This window comes from Trachurus japonicus, chromosome 5 (genome assembly GCF_045865225.1).
Source record: "Trachurus japonicus isolate A0001 chromosome 5, Traja_1.0".
In the NCBI taxonomy this organism is placed as follows: domain Eukaryota; kingdom Metazoa; phylum Chordata; class Actinopteri; order Carangiformes; family Carangidae; genus Trachurus; species Trachurus japonicus.
Window position 1 is genome coordinate 10261495 of NC_140911.1, and position 25205 is coordinate 10286699.

At 42.5% G+C, this 25205-nt stretch overlaps 1 protein-coding gene across 1 annotated transcript; it reads left to right on the plus strand.

Annotated features, from left to right (window-relative positions):
• Positions 1 to 130: 130 nt before the first annotated feature.
• Positions 131 to 23749, plus strand: atxn7 (ataxin 7). Its single transcript, XM_085776119.1, has 13 exons — positions 131 to 340; positions 2634 to 2730; positions 6671 to 6883; positions 7079 to 7147; positions 12931 to 13035; positions 17504 to 17807; positions 18599 to 18927; positions 19097 to 19179; positions 19754 to 20019; positions 20156 to 20336; positions 20435 to 20556; positions 21122 to 22304; positions 23509 to 23749. Exons 3-13 carry the CDS (start codon positions 6679 to 6681, stop codon positions 23524 to 23526), a joined length of 2865 nt encoding a protein of 954 aa, XP_085632245.1. The 5' UTR covers positions 131 to 340; positions 2634 to 2730; positions 6671 to 6678; the 3' UTR covers positions 23527 to 23749.
• Positions 23750 to 25205: the final 1456 nt, after the last annotated feature.

The window sequence follows — 25205 nt, forward strand, 5'->3', positions numbered from 1 at the left end:
CATCATTTGCTCATCACAAGTTGTCCAAAAAAAAGTTGTTGCATTACCACTGAAGAAAACAGTCACTACCTTTTTATATACAGTCTGTGGTCATCACATATTTTGATTATGGAGAAGCGTGTGTGTGTGTGAGTGTGCGTGAGTGCGTGCTCACGCAGTGACGTCTCTGTCCCAGAATGCAGTCTGGTAAACAGACATGGAAGCACCAGGTGAAGACCTCCACAGCGGCTGAGCACTGCACTCGGTCTTTCCCACCGTCTTCTGTCTCTTTCGCCCAGTGCATCCAGTTGATTTACATCTGCCTGGTGTCACGTTTACGTCTACAGCATCCAGAGCCTCGGTAAGAGTGAAGTTGTGGTAGGTCCGTGACGACTGCTAATGACTTGTGCTGTGCTGTCAGGCTTCTGCCAGCTTCCTCGCTAACGCTAGTCATGGCTGGCTCCAGGCTCCGGCTAGCAGGCTAATGTAGCCTCCACTGCTCTCAAGTAACGTTTGTACCAGTCACAGACTAACGCCGCTTTCATGACACATTTCATGCTAGACATGTCTTGTTTTTTTGTTTTCTTGGCGTGTCGTTATTCACAATATGAAGACTTTGACTTTTTCTGTTTCTGAATGAAAAGTTAATGAGCGGTAGTATGGTCAGTATGTGCAGTAGAGGTGGGATCAACGCGAGCCAATAAAACTGCTGGCTCCTTTTGGTCGCAGCTAGTGACTGGTTAGCTTGCTAGCTGAGTTGTCCTGTCAAGGTGTGCGCCCACTAGTTGTCAAAGACAAATGCTTAGTTTATAAAGAAATTTCATGAGGTCATCTTTTGCTAATCGTGGCCACTGACGGTTTTCACTGAGCCCATATTAAACCTGAATGAACATCATTATTGATAATTATTATTAATGATATGTTCATATTATATGATAGTGGATTATACAATGTTTACAGTCGGTTCAATTCAGCTTGATTCAACAGCTTTTAAAAGAAGGTGCAACGTGTTACATTTATTATGATAAAAGTTGCAAATAACATTTAAGTCACACCTATGAATTTCAGCTTGAAGGATGTTTGATCACTTTCAAGAAAGTACTGATGGCACTTATTTGAAACTTGAATGCAGCCATTATGATTTTTAGTTACATCTTTGTTTGTAAACAAAAACTGTGTGTCATAACAGAGGTATGCTGGTTGGAGTTAGCAACATACTCAAGCTTCAGTGTGATCTGTGATTGATCAGATGTTTGTGTGTTTTTGGACACACTGTTCTCCACATAGACACTAGTAGACTTTGCCCAGGCTGCACGACTACTTTGAAGATATTTTTACTGTCTGTGAACTCTGTCTCTGCATGTTTCATTGAAATATACAATTCTAACCAAACTAGAAAAAGTAGGGTTGATTAAATTTTAAGATACCCGGTCATCGATCCATACATTGTTGATGGCGCCAGCCCAAAGGCTATAGTGCACATCATTAAGTGCGATACAGTTGCAGTTTGAGTTTGACAATAACCATTGTTATTCTACCACAATTTTTTTTTCTTTTGAAAGGCTGCATAAAAAATGTTATGGACACTGTAAAAAATACCAAATGCTCTTATAATGAGTCATTAACAAGTAGAATATATCATTTATTTGAATTTATAAAGTACATTACATTTTATTAAACGTGACAGTCATCACAAATACTGAAGGTCATAGTTTAGAAATATAGCTTGAAATAAAAATAAGTCTTTCTCCGTTATACATTGGACGCATCTCACAGGCACCCACCTGGGCAGTGAAAATTAGATCAACATATGCTGAAGATATAGGCATAAAATGTCACTTCTCAGTCACTGTGCTGCTGTCTTGTATCCCTCTCTTCAAAATGATACACTTCTGCAAATTCATGTTATTCCAATTTCAGGGCATTTAATAAGATCCTAAAGCAGTAACTGCAATGATTCTGCAGCCACTGCAAAATGTACACAGCAGAGACACTGACTTTGACGTCATTAATTGTGAATTTAAAGCAGTTGTAATGTAGAAGATTTAGAAAATATTTTTATCATGCTCATGAATCCTAGTGGATAACAGGGATGTTTCCAAAAGATATATGATTAAGTTTTTGTTCGCAAGTCAAAAAATAGCACATGCGCCGAGTCCTGGGCTTGAATGGGCAACAGCCAAGCTTTTGGCAAATAACTTCGAAAGAATTATGTAAATGTAACCCAAAAAAAGCAAGTTGATGTAGCCTAATTCTCACACAATGGTTGTCACTGTATGTTTTTTTGTTTTGCTCAATCAAGCAACTGGCTACCTCTGTGAATATGTTACAGGATGTTTTGCATCAGTTTGGACCAGAAGTAATAAAAGGGTACGGTTTCAGTTCCTAGAAGGGATTACTGTGGTGCTGGAAAGGTCGTTAGGGATGGTACTTAATGGCTTGGATTACTGCATAGTGGTGAAGAACTCCATGACAAGGCCCAACAAGGTCAATGTTACCTGCTGCCAGACAACCCCCTGCTGGCTGATTAACTCTATCAAGAAACAGCAAAACAAAGAACCTGATACTGACTTTTCTTCCTTTAATGCTCTCCTCTGTGTGTGTGTGTGTGTGTGTGTGTGTGTGTTTGTTTGGATGTGTTTATGTTTCTCTAGACTTTCTCCAGTCTGTGTGGCAGCCAGGGATCACCCAAACCGATGACGATCGGCTGATTGAGTTAAAAATAAGTTCCTTTTTTCTTATTTTGCTAAGGTAAGATCTCACAACTACTCAGTGTGACACTCCATTGACAAATAGTGCTTTCTATTACAATATGGTTATTCTGAATGGTTATGTAGTTGTCTTTCAAAGTTTCATTCAATGCACAACCTGTAATTTCCCCTTTTCCACTGCATGGTACTGGCTCAACCCGACTCTAGTCACATTTATTGGTTTTCCATTGGGCAAATGTTGGGGATAGTACCTTCTTTTTGGTATTGCTGCTACAGTATCAGCTGCATTGAGGGGCTACTAACTGCATTGGTTGTAGAGCAGTAGTAGAGTTGAATAGATTTGGTGCCATGTGGTAAAAATGCTGTTGTATTGGTTCCCGGGTTTAGCTGGAACCTCCTGGATTTTCTTTAAGTCATTTTTGACATAACAAAAACATTTTAACCCTATTTTTGAATCGAAAATAAGGAATTAAAAAAACACAGCTAGTTGCTTGTGTATACGTTTGTGCTGTACTAGAGGAAGCTAGTCAAAAAGAAAAAAAATCACACTCTGTTACTCCTCCACATGAGTTCAGTTCAATTTATTCATGTTTTTATTAATATTTATAAATGGTAAGTACACGTAGGAAAAATATTGCAACATTTACACCCTGTAAATGCAGTGAATTCCAGCACAACAGTCCTGTGGTGAATGCTGTCACCACCTTTTGCCAAAGTATTCATTGACATATTCCCAACAAAAACTGAATATTAAAGAGCTGTTGCTAACTGAGGCCACAGCACTATTGTGTGGCATATTTAGGATGCAAGGTTTGTATCGGTGTTGTATCAGGATGCATTTATTAGATTAAACACCGTTCAGTGAAATGTAATTCAATACAACACAGTCACCTCAGCAAACATGTTGCAATACAAGTTTCAGAAATGCAGTAATTACAAGCTCTTTTGTTTCAGACCACTTAACATTATGCAGAAGTTTGCCTTCACTACCAGCTTTTACTCTCACTTGAGCAGTGTGAAAATGCAACTATTTAAGAAAAATAACAAAATGCCAGCAGATAAAATTATCAGATATTATGATGCGTAAGTAATAAACCTGTGATTTTCTTTTTCTCTAGTTGTAGATTGACACAATTTAAAGGGTTGCCTGGTGAAAGTGACAGAGTGATAATTGAAAAAGAAAAAGGGAAAAATGTTTTCCACAGGTTCATGTAAATTGTGGTGGTGGGTAAATGGGTTTCACATTTCAATGAAAAACAAATTTGCTGTGCTTGTATCTTGGACAAAATACTGTTGATGTTTTGTAGCTTTATGATTAATACGTGTGGGGTTTAGATAATTGATCAAGTTTAAAGGTTGGATTGTAGTGATGCCATTGATTTAATGTACACAGCGCTAAAACCCCAAGAATTCTGAGATCCGTTTTATATTCTTCCCAGAATCTGGATAATATCTGGGGATTTCTTGATATGACATCTTACAGTGCTGTCATCAGAGCATATGCAGCCCAGATTTTTATCATATATGGGGTCACACAGTTTGAAATATCTGAGAAAGTACATCTCGAGATCTGAGGGGTGTTGTGCACAGTGATAGAAGTTCTATTTCCAATGTATGTGGAATATTAAGTCTTGACAGGATATTATAAAAGAAGATAACAAGGCACTAAAAGTCCATACAGTTTTTCTCAAGTTTCCACCATCAAACCACAGTCGGGGCATCCAGCATCGTGCTTGTTATGCCTCTATCTGTAGGTATATACTGTACCTATATACCTACAGATGTACTGTACTAACTTAGTAGTCAAGTTAGTTTTCTTGACAGGTTCTACCCTCAGTGTCTTGATGTGGAACAAGAATGATGTCAAACAAACTGAATCCACAAAACAATGTTTTTACCATTGTAACAGTTACTGCATTAGCCTGTTGCCTGCAGAAAACTTGACATCCTTCTAGTATTAACCAGTGCTAATGCTGATTTTTGAAATCATCACCCACTTTGGGAGTTTGTACAATTTGATACAGTGGTTCAGATTATCTCAAAAGCATGCACATGGAGTAAATGAAAACAAAAGAGAGGAGAAAAAAACAAGAACTTTTTTTACTATGAGTCACTGGTAACATCTTTAGGACAAGCTTCTCAATCTGTATTTCTAGACTCAGTGTTGGACTCAAGACGAAGCCAAGTGTCTGAGCTGCACACTTGAAACCAACAACAGAGGGTCCGAGATCATTTTTGTCAATGCTCCTCAGAGTACATGCCAAATGGGAGTACATTCACCTTCTCCAACATTTGTAAGAAGTTTTTTTTTCTGGTGTCTAAAAAATGTCAAATGAATGAGGTCAGGCTCAATTCAAAAACATTACATTATTCATATAAAATAGGAAGAACACTACTTGAAACTAGAAATGCTTTTACTGTTTGTAAGTTACTGTTACTTAAGCAGTCACTCCCTCTTCACCCAGAATTTTCTTCCTCCTTGTCTTTTCTCTTGCATGCCAGTTTTTGTCAGTGTGCAGTATTACGGTAGATCACAAACATGTAATAATGAAAGTGAAAGTAAAGAAAACTTGGCGGTGGGTAACTTGTTTTAGCATGTTTGACAAATTAAGGAACAAGAAAGGGAATCTTCTCAAATATATATATATCATTATCATCATTATCATTTTAGACATTCTGTTTAACAGTAACATGACCTATATAATATGTCTGTTTTATTTAAAACTGCAAATGATAACTGATCCATCATGCGTGAATATCAAGTCAACTTTTCTTCACATTCACTTTCTGCATGTTGCTGTGTGCAAGGGCTCACATAAATTGTCAATAATGTCAACACCCTAAATATGCATTGACAAAGTATATGTCAGTCTCACTCTAACACTAACAATAAGTTCCACATATCAATGAGCACAACATTTTATCACACACGTGCATCCTACATCCTAAGTTTGTTAACATCTTTATTCTAGGACTCAATGTGTGACAGCTTTTCTTGTGTTACACTTGTGTTACACTGTAACATCATGCAAAAATAAGAAGTTTAATTTGTGGTGTGGCTTTTGTTGTGCTTTCTCTAAGATGATAATGTTTTAGGTTTGAAGTGCTGTCTATTTCTTAGCGCTGGAAAAGTGTGAAATAAGTGTGTGATTCTTCTGCATCATCACAAGATCTGTGTTAATTCATAATTTGCATATTGTAGTATGTTGCTGTAATCATACATCACACCAACATAGGTGTTTGGAAAGCTTGGATGCTGTGTATGGTTAATTGACCGTGGCATACAGTTAAGTAGCTAATTTAAGCTGTTTGAATGGTTCAAAATCAGAAATTTGCAGCAAAGTGCAGCGGTTTATTATGAATTATGAAGGTCAAACAGTAATTACAGTAATTTTTTAATAACTCAGCTATTAATGTTCCAAAATCCATGCATTTTTGATACTATTTATAAGGACAGCTGACATATAAATAAATTATCCAGTAATTTATGTAAGGATATACGCTGTCTTATTATTATAATAAATATTAAATTGTGTTATGCATATCATTAAATATACAAATTTAAATATTAGACGTTGCTGTGCCTGTGAAACTAGTGAATGAACCACAGCTTGCAGGCTATATGTATGTCATATCTATATCATAATAAATAAATTATCCACCAGCAAAAGTAGGACAGCACTGGAATATAATGTAAGATTTTAAAGGTAAAGCTAATAACTAGGCAGGGACCCAGAGTCATTCAGACAAATGCACTGTCTGCCAGTCGACCAATTTATCCGGTATATGTAAAGGTATATGTGATGTGTTGTGTAAGCTTTTGTACTTGTTGCTTGTCAAGTGGCCACACACAGTTTTTTTTTTTTTTTTTTGGAGGGGCGGGCGCGGTGAAACAACACGCGTTTGCCCGTGTCAATCAGTGAAAAAGTCCTCCTATCCCGAGCGCGACCAACGCTGACTCTTGTGTTGTTACATTGTAGCGGAAAGAATGTCGGAAAGGGCCGAGGATGACGTCAGGGGGGAGCAGCGCCGAGCGGCCAGGCAGCAGCTGAAGCAGCAGCAGATCCAGCGGGGAGAAGGCTCCACAGCAATGGCGACTGTTGCGGAGCGGAGATCCTTACCTAGTCCAGAAATAATGCTGGGACAGCCTTGGAGCAACTGGGTCGACGCCGCCAAACTCCACGGCAACGACGGTGAGTCCCCCAGCGTCCCAAATGTGCGCGGGGAAGCGAGGTAGAGCGCGACAGTTGCCAGTCCCGACCTGTTTTTTGGCCGATTGCATGCAGTTTTTGGTGGAATATGAAGAAACGCTACTGGTAGCAACAGCACGGGCAGGCAAGCAAGTGCAACTATTTATTTGTCTGTGTGTCGGATCGCCTCATTTTCAGGTGCTGAATCGGAGGAAAGTTTCAAAGACTTCGGGAAAAATCGAGAAGCCATGCGTTTGTGCAGAGAAGGTGAGTGTTTTTTTTTTTTTCGCCAGGGCCAAAGGTGTATTTTGGTTCGGGGGGCTTTGCTCACATACACATACAGTATATAGAATCAAACACTTAACACGCGTCGTTAAGCCAAAATGTACACATACTGTAAATCATGCACGCCATGAATTGACTGGACGACCGGATATAATCAGTGAAACATGTGTCTGTTATTCGTGCGGTAGCTGACATTTGCATCTGCCCCTAAAATAACTTAAAGGTTAACAACTTAGACTCGCTGTGGTAGGTGAGCATAGGCCCAAACATAGCTATAAAAATGTCATAATCTGTTTGCTGAAAACCTATGGATTTAGTTGTTTGCATCAAAAAATCTCTGCCATTTTACACGTGAAACCTCCCAGCATATTTCATGATTCTCTCCAACACCAAGGTTTGTTGAAAGGTAGCAAAAGGTTCCAAAAGTTTATCTGTGGAAACCTATAGGATTGGTTAAAATAAATAAATAAAAAGACTGTTAAAACAACCTTTTTTAAGCCACCTTTAAAGTTCTGTTGAAATAATATGAGGCTGTAATATGGCCTGCTCCTATTCCACATGCTCCCTCAATGCAAAATATGAACATCTGTAATGTTTTTGTTACCGTATATGAAGACATCTAGTGGACGTAAACTGCACAAAATGTTAAAGTTAAGATGACTTTTTAAAGTACTCACCCACCAATGAATATGGTGTATAAATATCTAATTTATTCAGGTCAAACAGATCTAAACTCTGAAAGCCAACTATCACAGAGGATAAAACTAAATCAACCATACTACCCCGATAAGAGTGAGAGGATGATTACGATCTTGCAACTATCTATGATCTCAGGTTATTTCAGGATTTCCCTCTAAAGCCGAAACATACAGCAGCGTACATGTTTTTTGTTGTTGTTTTTTTAAAATCCTGTAACAGTCAACGATAGTTTCAGTCATGACACAATAAAGAGAAGGGACCTTGTTTGACTTTGGTGATAAAAACCCAGAATGTCAGAAACGCACATCACCTGGCTTCTCAGCCGCACAATGATGTTTGAGAGCACTTTGTCCTGCGTTTTTATTTTTGGAAACGCCTCGATTAGCGTTAGCTGATTTGTCCTGCTGGCAGGCCTGGATTTAGAACAAGCTACACCACAAAGATACATCTGTTAATAACAATAAAATGAAAATCTCCTCTTTAATTTCGAATCAACAACCTTGCAATCATTTTCCAGGTTGACCTGACATCAGACAGAGATGGGGAATAACCCCCTCCATTGATTGTAGTGTGTGAAATGAAAGGTTTCATGCTTGCCTTGTGTCATGTGTAGTTTTGATAAGTTGACTGGGCATCTTCTTAAAAGCGTGTGCCCATATAAATGTTACGTATATTTTTGAATTTCATGCATTTTTGCAGCACATCCACAGCTACTTTTAAATGAGGATTGTTTTCATCTCTCACTCAGAGTCAGGAGCAGGGCACGGCGAATGTGACCTTGCTGTTACCGGACAGTCAATGCAGCGATCAGAACACTAAGATTAAGATGCAGCTTTTCCTTTGAGCCGAGCTCTAGTATATCGCAACTAAGCAAGCAGTGAAAAATAGTCTTATTCTCTGTTGTTCCATGTTTTGAAATTCTAATTGTGTATATAATTTGGCAGAGAAAAATGGCAGTAATTAGCTAAAAACCACAAGGATCTCCTTCAGACACTCAAAACCATCATTAATTCTGCAGCCACCAACAAAGCGATCACTGTGGTGGGCATAATTGTCACATACTTTGACAGGTTTCTGAATTAGGTGACTCACATACAACACCTATGACTTTCAGTCGGAGCAGCACGTGTGTGTTAGAATGGCTGTTTCTGCTTCTTATTCATGCTCTCTAACAATGTATTTGCAGAACAGGGTGCGTGTCATAAGTGATTAATTGATGATTTTTGGCCCACGTTTATGCCACCAGTCAGTGTGCGTCCAGCTCTTATAGTTTTCTTTCTTTCTCTCCCTTTGTGTCTCTCTCTTGTTCTCTCCACGTGTTGCTCTAAAGGAAAAGGTTAATTGCAGGTTACGTGTCAGGGCACTTGTCTTGATGTTGCATTTGCATTGGTCAACAGCGTGGCCTCTTTGTGCGTGTGTGTGTACTCTTATACCATTGCACGATTTTAGCACCAAATATCATGATACATATTTTACTATATTTTAGAGATGTTGTCTGAAGAAATGTTATTTGAAAGTGAATGAGACTGGTGTATCAAAGCGGTCGTTTAAAATTCAAGGCTGTTCTGCTTCTTGTCATGAAACATGTCCCCTATCATGCAGCAGCGTCTATCAGTGACTGTTTGTGTCATGGGGCTGATCAACACATGCCGCCGGTGGCAGATGCGTGTGTTCGTAGAATGTAGTTCTGTGTGTGTATGTGTCTAGTGGGGGTATTACAAGTGGATGACTACACCTCTCCACCATGACTCACCACCAGATTCCTCCTGTGGTGCAACCACCATTCTGACACACACATTGAAAACGGGATTGTCAAATAATGAGTGAATTTACTCATCAGCTGTTTTGCTTTTGTTTTTATTTTTAATATATGTATATAAATTTAACAGCTGCAGCGTTGCAGTCAGGGAAGCTGGGAAATGTAGTGTTGGTGACAGTGTCACAGGTCAGATTGTGCCAGCGTGCGTGCTGCTCAGAGGCAGCCGGAGCCGCTACTATTCCACCTAGATCATTCATCACTGCCAAGGATGAGGATACTGAAATTAACTGGACTCTTCGTTCTCTTCCTCTGTCTCGTGCACACAGGCTCCCTTTCTCCTCCTCCAGCGCAGGTCCTCCGCTCGCTCCTTCTTTGTCTCGCTGAGGCCGCTGTGTTTTTTCTCCGTTGTGCTCGTTTTCTTGGCTCCGCACCGTTGTTCTGTCTCTTCTTTCTCCTCACTGGTGACTTCCTTTCTCTTGCTACCATTTTCATCTCCTGCTTGCACAGGAGGAAAATGGAGATTAAGAATAGACGCAGTGGCGTTATACCACTTTTAAAGGCAGGCCATTTCAGTGGTACAGCTCAGTCAGTGCCACTACGTTGCATGCGGAGTGGCGAGGCGATCTAAGCAGACTGCTTTTATAGTTGAGCAACGCTTTGGACAGCGCTTCAGCTGAACAACAGCAGCAGTTTGAGAATGATTGTTGTTTGACCTTGCAATTGATTCAATGAGGAAATGTGGTTGGCCCATTGGTCTCTGCAGCTCTTTCCTGTTTCTTTAAGGTTCTTAGAGAAGGTAAAGTGGTAACGGAGAACACATGGAAAGTTATTGATTCCGAAAACGCTCTTTTCATTATAATTTCAGCATGTTAGTGTTACAGCAGAACGGTTTACATAGAGAATGAGATGAAAACAGACATGTTGAACAGAAAAAGAAGTTGCCCAGAGCTTTCAGGCCAGCTTCCAACTCCTCCTGTAATGGCTTATGCTTCTGCAACTGGCAACCAGTGAACGCTTAGCGTCCACGCCACATCTCAACACTTGTTTTCTTAGCAGTGCAATCAAACCTGCGACTGTACACATCAGCAGTGTGCTTTTCTACTCAAGCTCTATATAATTTACAAGCCTTTGTCAGTTAAGTGAAGACATTTGCTTTTTCTCGGTGGCAGACCCCAGCCACTGTATAAAAGTCTTTTCACTGCTCTGCTGTTGAAGGAGACACTTAGCAGAGTGGCTCCAGACAATTGACGCTCATTAAGTAGCATCGGCCTTGTCAGTTCTTCCACACGAGACCACCACTGACCTCCCTGAGAGGGAGCCCGCCAGGTAGACTCTTTTATATGGTCTTTGCTTAATGGCCCTCGTCCTTCCAGATTCGGCCAGTGATGTTTGGAGCACCCTTGACGGCCCTGGCGGAGTACGTACTGGAGAGGGTCTCCACTTCTCTCCTCTTGTATCCTCTCCTCTGCTCATCTCATCATAATGCCCCAGGCAATCTCTTAATTAGCCTCCTTAATTAGGTGGTTTCTGGTTCTGTGCGCCTGGGTAAATATTGATCACATTCCGGAGAGGAGCGGCACTTCCCTCTGATTTGCCATAGAGAGGCTTGAGAAGCAGGAGGTTTATGATATTGGGTGAATAGGAAATCTGGAGCTGCACACATGTATTCGTGTACATTGGTATTTTTACTAGCTATTATGGAGATCCGAAACTTCCAGATGAAAACTAAAAAAATGGCTCAATGAATGTAATAAAATGCCATTAAATGCAGTAAAAATAAGATAAATTATATCAGGATTTGTGATATAATAATATGTAACATTAGCTGATAATCTTTGCCTCAATTTATTTACAGTTTGTTTTTATTTTCCTATTTACAAACTGTCCATTTTATTTATTTATCCATTTTTGTATTTCCTCTCCTTCATTATGCAAATTCAGGAGCAGAAGTGAGGCAGAATCAGGAGCCTGTTTGACAACTAAGGCACCTGTCTAATCTAGCTGAAAACGAGACTAGGTGTAAACCTAGTGCATGGCCTGTACCACATATGTTCGTGAACTGTAAGTTTAGGGCTGTGCTTCTCCTTAGGAGCTGCAGGGAAACAGAGTTGTGCTTCCAATCCATTGAGCGTTGCCATTACGGTAAATAAATTGCATGTATTACATGAACCCTTATCGCCAAAGAAAGCAGAGGAATAACTAAACAGAAGACACACTGAGCAGGAGAGTGGGAGGGACAGGGAGCCGACTCATTTGAAACGGCTAAGCTAAAGAAACTAGCAGATCTGGATACCGTGTAAACAACAGGAACATCAGCCGCCGGAAATGAGACAGTGCGCTCACTGCAGCATGTCAGCATCGCAATACAAGCCTTGATAAGAAATAAGGGGTTTCTTTCCACTTAAATGCATGAAGGCTTTTCATCTGAAATGCTCACAGGAACTGTGGAGTTTGCATTATCACACTGGTGCAGTATAATGTAGTAACTTCAACAAGAGTGGATCAAAATGAGCCTTCATATACTAAAAATACTGCCATGACTAATTATATATAAATCAGGCCCGCTTCCAAAACAAGCCTCCCTAAAAAAAAGTTGAGATAAATAAAGGCCCTACTCACTATATATTACCGATGTGGTATGGCACAGGTAAACAGTTCACATTTACTGTAAATCTGCGCATTAAAGGGTTTAGACCGCTTAAAGAGGGTATCATGTCAGAGACAGCAGAGGAAATACGGCTGAAAAAATAGGGTGAAGCCATTTCTTGATTAAACTTAGACACTGCTCTTACACTCATGTGTGTGTTTAATATCATAGCACATCCACACTTGTTGTTACGTACATTTTGTAAGTTTTGTTTGTTTATATGTGGGAGACTGACAAAAGCTAACCTTTGGTTTGCTGGCTCTGCCTTTTTCCTGGTTCTTATCACTAGGACGAGGTACTTGGGTGTGATCTGTATTTGCATGTGCAGGCTTTGCTCTTCAGGTTTCCTTAAGTGAGCTTCTCATTTTCTTAATATTGTTAATATGAAATAGAGGTTAATATTTATACTTTGTGCAACCCTGCAATGTCTGAATTTTGCCTCGGACGTGACCAATTTTCAGTTTTCGGTGTTATGCAAAAGAGATTATGCCATCTCACTGGAATGACCCTCTCTTGAGCTGTAACAGTGTTATGACAACAAGTGATAGATGTCTCTGTGTAGATACAACTGCCAACTGGGGCACCAGGTGAACATATGTCTAATTTATTTGCCTCTCCTTGACTTGTGCTGTGTCTGCTTCAATCTTCCCCTGTGTACAGACATGCCCATATTTGGCCAGTGTCCTGCACAGGACGACTTCTACCTGGTGATGTGCAGCCACTGCAGTCAAGTAGTCAAACCCCAAGCCTTCCAAGCACACTACGGTAAGTGTTATGCAAACACACACGTATGTACATACTGTATATGTACACTTACCTTTCATGCAAACACGATATAGGCCTATATTCAATAGTTGAATTGAAATTACAGATCACCTAATTCTAGGACAAGCATGTATACTGTGGGTAAGAGTCGAGAGGGAAGTAACAAAGCACCTACACACGTCTGTAACTCTGCACTCATACCATACGCTTCAAGGCTGGTAGTGATATTTCACACATTAACACACTGTGTAGTATTACTTTTCCCTCCGTCTTTGTATTTCCTTGCCACATTTCCCTCTCCACTCAGTAACCTGAGAGGGGGCGCCACAGACTTTGATTTATTTATTTATCTCACTCACTGTCTCACTTGTGACTGTGTGTCTCTGTGTGTGTGTTTACAATTCCCCTGTTAATATTTGATGTGGCTCTCTCCGTCTTCCCAGTAATGTACTGTTTTAACACATAACAGCACAGATCAGGTTTCTGCTTCTGTTACTCTAGGGATGTGTATGTACAGTATGCACATTTCAGCGCCTAGATTTCTGCTTCCTAGATAGCTAGGCTGGATTTTGAATCAGTGCTAACGTAAATGGGTGAATTATAGTTGCGTGAATATAGCAATTGCATGACTGTGGCTCGCAGTGTTCATGACAAATTCACAAAAGTCTGCAGTCACTGCACAGTGCAAGCGCTATCTTTGAAATCATAAGGCTGCATGTTAGTTACAGCTAATCCCTCTTGTCATGTTGGGCTGATAGTTTAAAGTAAGAATTTCCACTAGTCTGTTTGAGTCAGGTCAGTTTAAGAGGACAGGAGTCGTTAGCTGCTCACGTGACCTTGTTATGACTCAAATGTGACGATTCGCATTAGTTTTTGTCTCTACACTTCCACCTTTTGAGTCAGACGTCTCTGATAGTACTCTCTTCTTATTACACTTTTTATCCTAGATGTGAATTGAGTTTTAGTAACTGAATTCTTTTCAGTGGCACACTCTCCATGAAGTTAGACAACACTTCCAGTTGTCAAGGTCAGCCACAAGAGGGAGGTATAACAGCACACTGCCCGACTTACACTTGTGCTACGGTGTCAGCAACACTCAAACAGAGAGGACTCCTCCCACACTGATACAATATAGACTGATACAAGTCTGTCTGGACCTTTTTATTATTATGTAATGCAGCATCCACCTGCGTTTTCTTACCTTCCTGGGGATTTTAAATGAGAAATTGACAAATGCTGCACAAGCATTACAATGCCTGTGATGCAATACTGTATTGACAGCATCATACAGGATGCATACATCTGATCAGCGTGTTATTGTTCAAAGCAGACTTTGCACAATCTGATCTATGCAGTGCAAACAGCTAAGTGAATTTAAGCTGATTATAGCAGTTAGTTCTTTTGTTTTTGTAATAGATTATTACGAGGAATACACCAGCCCAACCTTTTCTCTTCCAATAACTTGCATAAAATGAAATAAGGTATCATTATATCTAGGATTTTGTTGTTCCAACTGTTCATAAGTTGGAGTGTTTAGACCTTGGAAGTCGGCAGCGGCGTCTACCTAGTTTCAACCGAAATCAGGGTCTGCCATTAAAAACATCTAAAGTGAGTAAAGGCTTCTGTGAAGGATGAATCTTTTGCATTGTCTTCGAGTAATGAACTCTGTGAACAGGAAATCAGTGCAGCATCACTGCTGGCACAACATCTACAAATTACAAACATGATGCTGAGCTATTGAACACATGTACTTACATACACACACAGCACCACTCACATACAAGTTGGTAGTAATAAGTCTTTTACAATTGGTGGGGGATGTCCGTTGTTGCCAACAAAATTGATGTGAAATAAAATCCTCTAATTTGTTTGATGTTGCACAATTTTTTTTGCACATCACAATAGTCATTTAATTCTCTGTTGATCAACTGATAACAGCAGCTCTACACTGGAACTGTCTAAAACCTTAAGTGAAATTCTGCGGCTGCGCTCCTCCTGTATGTGGCCGTACAAAGTGGCAGTAGCGATAGCTTGCTGTGATTTTCCTCCCATCTTCCCTTCTCTCTGATGTCATTGTGAGAAGATCCCATGTGGCGTTAACATGGGGCAAAGGCACTGATCTCAGCACCGTCGAGATGGTCTCAATATGATTTTAGCGTGCTTCTTTGAGCCCATCTGTCTCCTGTTAGGTGTTTGTGCTTCTCGGCTGAGGCTGATCCCAGCAGGGGTGACACTCACCGCAGAACGAGAAGCAGCAAAGCTCGGCTGCCGTTTTTTTTTTTTTTTTTTAATGCATTCATCTATGAACTTGTCGAACAAAGCCTTGTCTGCTCCGCTCGCAGCTCGGCTCACACACGTTGCCTTGGCTCAACAAACACACATTTTTGACTCAACCACCTTGAGCTTAGATAGCAAGAGAACTAAGTGTTTATTATTTTTGCTATAAAGACAAGGTCATTACTGATACATTTACAGTGTATGTATATTACAGACGCTTTGTTGTGCTGAGATTGGAGGCTGGTGCCCGGTGGGGGGACGGTTTTGAGGCTGTCACACTTGTCCATTGATGTTGTTCTCTCACTCCCATAGTCAGGGATTCCTCTTCACGTCGTGCCAATAATTTGACATTCTGAAAGAGGGTATTAATGCTCCTCCTGGTCCTTGTGTCTGTTGTTTTACCACCACCCCCTCCTCTCCCATATTTTTTTTTTTGACTCTCAATTTATTCCACTGCCGCTGGTGTTTGCTCGCCTCTCTCACTGCTAGTGCTTTGTCAACACAGCGCTGACTATCATGCTGGGGTTTCCTGGTGTGAGTTTGTGCTCAGGGTGTGCTTTTGACTGTGACCGAGACAGGACAAGACAGCGAGAATGAGAGAGAGAGAGAGGGAGAGAGAAAGAGAGGGATGGAGGGAGGCAGAGAAAGAAAGGCCTTAGGGTTAATCGGCTGGTAAGAAGTGGGAGGGAAGATAAGTGGAATGTTTCGTGAATGGGTGTGTAGAGAGAGGCCCCTAGGTGAGAGGGGGGACGCTCTTAAAAGCTTTACAAAAAAAAAAAAAAAAATTCCTTCCTGAAAAGGGAAATTGCAAGAAGGCTGAACAGTTTGAAGGTGTGTGTTGCTGTGGGTGTTTGTGGCTGAGGATGATCAGGGAGTGGCAGCTCTGTGAGTGTAGTATCTCCTCCACTGTTCCTGCAGCAACAAGCTGGTTTGCTGGTCACCTGCTGAGACCGAGCTTTGGCCGAGAGCCCACTCCCCAGGCAGCTTTACCATCATGGAGTTATCTTAGTAAGTAAACGCATCGCTAACTAGGCCCTCGCCATGGTAACTAGCTGTCGACACAGACACGCTTTCTATCAAAGCCTGTCGTCAGTGTTTCAGAAGCAGTATCCTTTTTACGTTCTCGAATCATGCTCTGCCATTTTGCTCACGCAACAAAATGTTGACAAGCAGAGGGTCAAGCTAACCTCCAGTAACCTAGTTCTCCTCAGTTCATCAGCAGACGCCTCTCTCTGTCTTGTATGTGTCGCTCTCTCTCCCCACTTATGGTCACAACAGCAGTGTGTAGAGTGTGTCTGTCTGTGTGTGTGTGTGTGACCCCTCTGTGACCTCAGACACTCAGTATATCTCTAAGGGAGCTGCTGCATGGGAAAGATTCAGGTTGCAGTAACCATTGAATTTGAAGAAATGCCTTCATGAAGCTGCTTTGTGCTTTTTCTTTGGTGGTTTCTGCTTCAGTAGCTGATGAACTCTGGGACTCTATGAAATGAGTCTGCTGTGGTAAAATGCATCTTTGTTGTGAAACAGTAGTCGAAATTTCAATAAAATTATTTTTAGTGTGCTGCTTTATTGCTGTTACTAAGAATAGCAAGTGATGAGAGCTTCCTGCGAAAACCCAAGTTTTTGTGATTATTATGGGTGCACAAATAAGAGCTCTTTATTTACACATTTTGGGAATCATGATGAATTTACAGTATATATACTTTTATGAAAAATATTCAGTTAAGGCAATCAGTTCCTTTTAAAAAAATTTTTTTAATTAATCTATTTTTGTCTTGTGATTCACAGCTCATTATGGTTCGTTACTGAGTTGTGGATGGATTTGAGTTTGTCCTGATCCTTTTTTGGTGTCATACAGCCTTTTATCAGTTTGCACAGCAACTGTTCTAAGAAGCTCAGGCAGGAAATGAAGCACTTGACCTGTTGGCTGGATCTATTTCAGGCTGAGTTGGCATGAATCACAAATGCTGCTTATTTGTTGTGGAGGTACCGAGCTGTACCCACTGTCAGAGGAAGATTTTCTATGTTCCCACGTTTTCCCATGTCGCCTTTTGTCTTGACTTATAATACAATCTCTCTCACATTTACCCATACGGACTAGTCTGTTCTAGTGTTTGATCAAAGCTTTGTGACACCTAAATGTGTTAACTATTATGCTTTAATGCTATCGTGGTTTATGTTGTTGCTCCAGAGAGAAGACACAGTTCAGCCAGCAAGCCAGCCTCCACCTCGCCCTTCCCTGTGCCGGGCAGGAACCGGAGCAGCGGCAGTGGGCTTGGAACCGGACTGGGCTCGGGGTCCGTAGCTGGAATGGCAACTGGAGGCATTCTTGGCCGACCTTCTACTGCTGGATCCAGCTTATCGTCCTCTTCAACGTCCTCCTCGTCCTCCAACCCCAAACTACTCAAACCAGCCAAAGAGAAGCTGCCGCCTGGCATTCAGCGAAGACCACCCTTTGCACCTTTCAGGGTGCTCCAGACGACAGACAAGACACAGTAAGTCTCACTGTGTAGCATTTGCAGTACAGTGTTGCTAGGGTTACATACAAACTAGGTCTGAATAATGAATAGTTTTTGCTTCATGAGCATAGTTGCCCCAAGTTCTCGTATAGACGTTTAATCCAAAGACAGTAAATAAATATATCACATATTAAAGTGTATCATCCTTAAAAGCCTTAAACGAAGACCCCCAGCTGTGACACTTAGGGAGCCGTCATCTTTACCATATAAAACATTGGACAGTTATTGTTGGATTCATTTTATAGTTACACTTTTGATTATCCTAGGTGTTGTGATATTTTGTGAATATTGTATAGATATCTCCAATACTGGCCTGTAGTTAGTAGTGTTAAACACACTTCAAACACGCACAGTTTATTTCAAATAAGTTCACATCACTTTGTACAGGTCTGTCTAGGTGTAGATTCTCTTTTTATAATCGTATAAACCTCAACACTGGGACAGCTACTGGAACTTAATCATTGTTAATGTTATGAATTCCACTGGTGCTTTATGACAAGAGAAGGGCCTATAAAGTGTAATTCATGTGTTATTAAAATCCCCATTTGATACAGGATCTGTGAGATGAAATGAATATATTTAAACAGGTGTTTTTACAGTGCTGTGTGTTGAAAAATTATGGATCATATTAGTTTCATGTTCTGTCCACCCAGCTCCATTCATACATGCACATCCGTCACTTACCATGCTTTCCTCACTGGCTCAGTGTTTCTAACGCTCGGCTTCCTCCTTGCTGCCCTCTTCATCTCTGTAACCTTCTCTTTCAGCCTCACCCCGGCTGTCAAGGTGGAGAAGATGCACCTGAGGGTGGACTCGTCGACAAAGCTGGTGCAGGCCCCATCTGCCCCCAACACCACCTCATCCTCCTCCACATCCTCCTCTAGCACCACTGTGAGCTCCAACACTACCACCATCACCACCTCCTCCTCATCAGCCCTTAAACCAGGCCTTAACTGTCCCTCCATACCAAAGCCTCCATTACTGGCCCCGGGTCAGATTCCCAATGGCAAGGGCCACCTCTCGGTCCTCTCGGACAAGAAGCAGGACAGCAGCAGCAGTGCCAGTAGCAGACGCCACATCAGCAAGAAAGTGACAGGTGTGCTGGATAAAAAAGAACAGCTGTTGTTTCATATTGTTTCAACTCTCAGTATGAATTCTTTTTGTGTATTTTTTTGAAGCACTCAGTTTGATCCAGAACCACTGATTTTGGCACAGCATATGTGAGCTAACAGTTCTCCCTCACTTTTCTACTTCTGTACCCTCAGAACGTGAGTTCAATGCAGATATCCACTGTGGCGTTGTGGATATAACAGCTCGGAAACCATGCACAAGATCTCTAACATGCAAGGTAACCAGTCTCTCTACTTCCTGTCTAGTAAACTGACTGTTAATCATTTTAGACCTGAAGCAGACAATGTTCTGCTGTCGTCTTATTGTCAACAGATCTCAGTGATACACCGAAATCTTAAAGTTTGAGTTTCTTTTGTAAGTAACAGTGGCACTGCAGCTGTTAAAGAATATTCTCAAAAATGTAAAAAAGAGATCAGTTTATTAGACATGTTAGCTGAAACAGCGATAAAGCATGCAGCAGCAGTGGACTGCGGTGTGGTACTCACTGGATCATGACGTAGCCCTATAAAGATTGCGAATGTAATAAAGGAATATGTTGCTGTGTGAGTTGGATGCTGATGTGTTATTACATTTTTGGACATGGTGGAGGTATCTGACTTATTCTTATGTAGTTTTTAAAGGATGGTTGTGATTATTTACATGTGAATCAGACATATAATGAAACCTGCAAGAGATCTTTCTTCCATGTACCAATCTGTATAAAAAAAACAAAAGCCATGTTAAGTCTAAACTCATCAGTCCCTTTAACCAAACAACCATTGTGACCTTTGACTGTTCCAATGTCACACCAGACACATTCCTTAAGCCAGCGGAGGGCGGTGCCAGGGCGGAGGAAGCGCTTTGACACACTGCTGGCAGAGCACAAGAACAGAACAAGGGAGCGGGACAGGGAGAGAGACCTCCACCCACCCCATTCCCAGCAAACCCCCCCTCTCAGGGACCCACACCCCTCCTCCCACATCGCTGCTGCCCATGACCCCCACCAGGTGGCTCATGGCAATGGCCCCGCCCTAGAAGCCACTAAGCCTTTGCCACTCAAACCCAAATTTCTTCCACGGTGAGTCCTGCGATCAGTTACGGCACTTAACAGTTGTCTGAGTTTATGTGCCAGTGGCTTTCTCAAAGAGTTTTTTTTTTATAATAAAGGTGAATATGAACAGCCACACTATCAATCTGTCCTTCAAACTAAACAGCAGTCACGGAGGTGGTACCCCCGGCGACCCTGCAGTAGTCCACGAGTCACCACACCATCCCCAAACGACCCCCGATGGGTTTTCTCGACCCTCCAGCGATGAGGGAGAGAACGAGGAGCGGGAGGACAACGCTGACAAACTGGACTGTCACTATTCAGGTTATCACCCTCGACCGGCAGCTGTAAGTACCCCACCATCACTGATCCCTTGATAAGCAGTAGACAACGTTTCTTTCTGTTAAATTCTGAAGGGCTGGTGATTTTTATTTCCTGTCCCCAGTACTGTACCTTTGGAAGTCGACTGTTTGGGAGAGGCTGTTACTCCTTTGACCGACGATGGGACAGAGTGAGATGTGCCCTAACAACAATGATGGACAAGCATGTCAACTCTCAGATGTGGAAGTAAGTCTGCCGCCAAGCTCAGATTCTTTTTTTTTTTCCTCTCTTTATTGATTCACAGTTGCAGTAAACAATACATCCAAACAGAGTCACATTTTCATTTTTCTGTATAACCCAACACCCACCCCACACATCCGGAGACCCATACAACATATCAACAGGTTAATGTACCCAGATCAGTTTTAGATAACCGTGTGTACTTGTAAACTTAAAAGAAAAAGAAAGAAAAACCTGAGCAGATAGTTACTTCCAGTTAAGTAAGTAAAGAAAGAAAGCAAGAGGGAAAAAAGAGAGAAGAGAGGGTGTAACATAGGTTGTTTGCTGCTCTGCATGTTCAACAGATCAGCCGATTGTTCCTGGGCCAATCTGAGTGTAGGGAGTCCAGCTCAGATTCTTCATGTTAATACAGCAAGAAGTAGAAGCAGAAGTGAGATGCTAAAAACATCTACTAAATAGAGTGACATGTTTACACAGAGCAAAAAGATAATTGGCCGTCTTGCCTCTTTTAAGGAAGAATTCATGACTAGTTAACAGTTGGAGCTAATGAATGATAATGTGCTTGTTGCAGGAAAATCCCCTTGGCCTTGGAGAACTCCTCCTCCGTTGCACCTACCCATAGGACAAGCACAAATTCCCATGGTAGCACTCCCTCCTCAGGCTTCCTGGGCCCCCCGGCCACCTTGCCCCAGACTCCTTATAGCCAATCCTACGAGGGCAAATCAGTGCTCTCCTATGGGACCACCTTAAATGCCCGCAGCTCCCAACAGGGCGGGGCTGAGCACCCGGCCTACGGCACCACGCAGGCCCGTCAAGTGTCTTCGTTGCCGCAGATGCCTTCAGCCCACTCGTCCTCATCCTCCTCTTCTTCAGCTCCTTCCCTAGCCTCAGGCCGGGCGCTCAAGTCCCGCTCCTCCAGCAGCAGCACTACCAAGTCGTCATCGTCCTTCAGGCCCAAGGAGATCTCCTCTGGCTCCTCCACACCTGTCATTCCCAACTCCACTGGTGGGGGCAGCAGCGGAGCCAACAGTAACAGTAGCAGCACTAGCTTCAGCTCGGGGAAGAAGAGGAAGAACAGCTCTCTCCTCTCTTCATCCCACGGCTCCTCTGAATCCTCCTCTTCTAACGCCAACTACTCTTCCTCCTCCTCCTCTTTCAAGAAGAACTGTGCAAATGTCAGCAGCTCAGGGAGCACCTACCACCACAGCTCATTAGGGTCTGCATCCTCATCGTCACTATCCTCCTCCCACAGCGGAGTCCACAGTGTGGGGCTTAACTGTGGCCCCACCGTGAGGACCAACTCACTTAGCCTCAAGGCCGAGTCCTCTGGAGGTTCAGCAGGCGGCTCTTCGGGGCCGCCGGCGCGAGGTCCTCCCTCGGGCAGCCCTGCAGAATCCATCAAGCGTATGAGTGTGGTGATGAACAGCAGTGACTCCACCCTTTCCCTGGGGCCCTTCGTGCACCACCAGTCCTCGTCCTCGTCCGACCACCACACCAGCTTCAGCCACCACTCTTCAGACGGGCGTCTGGAGGGCAAGAAGCGCAAAAGCTCTCCTGTCTCCAGCAGCATTAATAGTGGAGGTGGAGGCGGAGGGCTGGGAGGAGGAGGAGGAGGGGGAGGAGGAGGGGGAGGGGGACCCGGACCAGGTAGACCCAAAGTGGCCAAGTCACCTGCCATTAACAACATCCATGGGAAGCATGGGCGGAGCATTCCAGGGACACCAGGGCTGCCCAACAACTCCCATTTACATCAGGTGAGCTTTTGTTACCAGGATGTGTTTTAATATCTTTCCATGAGAATTAAAGGGACACTTCACCCAATATCGATACTTCACCAATTTTCTACTCACCGTCATGCCAAGGAAGGGTTCGGAGAACTTTCAGAGTCATCAAAATGCTTTTGGAGTTCCAGGGGGGGGGGGGGTCCGGCTGGCAATGGATTTTCATATAATGGCAGCGGATAGTTCTCACTTTTGAATCTTCCAAAACACACTATGAAACATCCAGATACCTCCATACTGCTCGTCTGTACTGACCCAAGTGTCCTGAAGCCGCCACATGAAAAAGTTGTTGGGAAAAAATTAATTTCATCTCTGTTACTGGCTCTGTTGATGTTTGTGCGCATGCGCGAGATTTGCTGCAAGATGTTCATTCGTCGTTGTAAACCATGATGTAAACACAGAAGAACATCTCGCAGCAAATCCCGTGCATGTTCTGGACGATTCAGAAGTGAACTCTATCCGCTGCCATTATATGAAAATCCGTTGCCAGCCGGACGCCCCCTGGAACTCCAAAAGCTCTCCAAACCCTTCCTTGGCATGACGGTGAGTAGAAAAAGTATCCCTTTAAATATGATGTGCATGACGTTAAGGAGGGTTATGTCAGTTTGTCTGCACACATGCAGGTTGCTTCAACCTAAGATTTCTCAACAAATATTGGATGGATTACGATGGCATTTTCTGTAATTAAGTCTTCTGCATACTTCTTACTAAACAGGTGCTTGTCAAGGAAATCATGGGAAGGGGAAAAGCACCAAGAGTTCCCAAAAGGAGTGGTGGCTGTCAGTGTCACAATTGATTCAATTTATATTGTTTCCATGACTAAAATTGCAAATTTTCATGTTTGCAGCCATGGTAACATCAGTGAAACATTTGCACTAATTTCTTTGGCAGTATAGCATAGCAACAAGAAGATACAAGAGGTGGAACTGTCATGGAAGAACAGCTTTTTACTTGGATTCAACTTTTCCATTCAATTCATTAGAGACACTGATGAAAACTGGGAAGTTTTACACTAGTAGAGTTACAGTTTGTGCTCAAGCCGAGGTCTTTCCACTTGAATGAAGTGAAAAGTGATGAATGGGACTGTTGTGATCTTTTGTGTTTGCCTATAATGTGTTACTTTTATTGATTGACACCGTTTTAACAAAGTGTATTTTTTCCCCCTCATCTTCCTCAGCCAAAGGCTCGTCCCTGACAGCGGTGTTCGGCTTCAGTGTATGGAACCGGCAGGCGGACGGGGAATAGTCCAGGGCAGTCCGCATACTGCTCTGGGCTGCACGAGGCCTTTTAAAGTCAAACCCACATTACTCTCAGCTTCCCGCAATCCTCAGGGTGGAGATGATCTGGACTGCCCAGTGAAGTCAATGTGGTCCTTACTAATTCTCCCAAAGCCATGTGTGCGTGTGCATGTGTGTGTGCGTGTGTGAGTGTGGACGTGGGAGTGGGGCAGGGGGTGCGGTGGTACTGTACGGGCAAGACAAGAGTCAAACGAGCGAGCCAAGGGACCCCCCCACCCCGCAAGTGTTGTCCCAGTATTCTGTGAGGTCTTCCTGTCTGGTTCAAGTAGGAGAAACAATAGCAGCAGCCACGAGCTGGGGTTCGAAGCTCATTGGGTTCAGGTTAAGGGCTGCGGCAACAAGTCGTCATGACGCTGAGCACTTGGGGAGACAACAAGCCGATCTCTTCCGTATGAGCGTGTGAATGTGTGTGTGTGTATAAGAGTATTTTTCTCATGTCAGATTCTGCTGGACTACTGGAATTTCCAACTTAAATACACCCCCAGCGCCTGATCTCAGAAGCCTTGGAAGGAGAGCAGGAGGAGCAGCAAACTGTTACTTGCAACACCTTAAACAACACACAATCACCTTGTTGTTTCACTTTTACATTAGTCTGAGTCTCTCTGGCGACACGTTGAGTAACCTCGGGTTGCGCACTCGTAGCCTGAGACGAGCCCGTAAGGACGATCTGGTCAATTCTTTTATTACCCAGAATAATTATGCAAGTGTTACCTTTTTATGATTTCTTATGAGCTTTTTACACTGAACTACAGTCTTTGTAGACGTGATGAAGACAGTTGTGCTTTCAAATGTGAAAAGGACGCCTGATGTGCCCCGTTCGAATTGAATCTTTTGTCACAGCGATAGCTTGGTATTGAGGACACCTGTTAATTTCCAGAATCTTTTCATTGTGCAAAAACGATAGCCACAGTAGACCTACCCCCAACTGTGAACAGCACTAAAAACCTGCTTTCTCCATCGGCATTGCTTACTTGTCCACAAAGCTAGCCAAAAGCTGCTATCAGCTTTGCCAACTGCCAACTTTTTCCTTTTTTTTATTTTTTATTTCTTAACTAAAAGGTGGGTTGTCTTGCTCATGAAGCGGTGATGGTGCGTTGCCTGGGTGGATATGAAGAAAATCTGTGCAAACCATGTTGTTATATTGCCACACCTTACCTTCTTTTTACCCATACAGCTGTCCGAAATCCACAGCAGCTTGTGGACAGATGTGAATTGTAACGTTTTATTTTTCCTTCACAAGGAAATCAGGTATGGTACGACTTAACTGGAGCAAGCTTTATGCACGTCACCTGTCTTCTGTGGGTATGATTGTCCCGTCTGTGTAACCACTACCCAAGCTCTGGATGTTAATTTCAACGCCTCGCTGTTAACACTACGTTGGTGTGAGCTGAGAGGAGATTTGTCTGTAGTAGAACCAGACATTTTTACTCTATTCCTTTTTTTGTCAAAGCGGAGTCTTAAGTCAGGCAATACTCGGCCATTTAATTCGTTCTCGGATGTTTTGCTTATTTTGCGTGGTCTCGAGTGGGTTTTATGGTGCGGGATTCATGAAGATGGCTTCACGGGACATATTTAA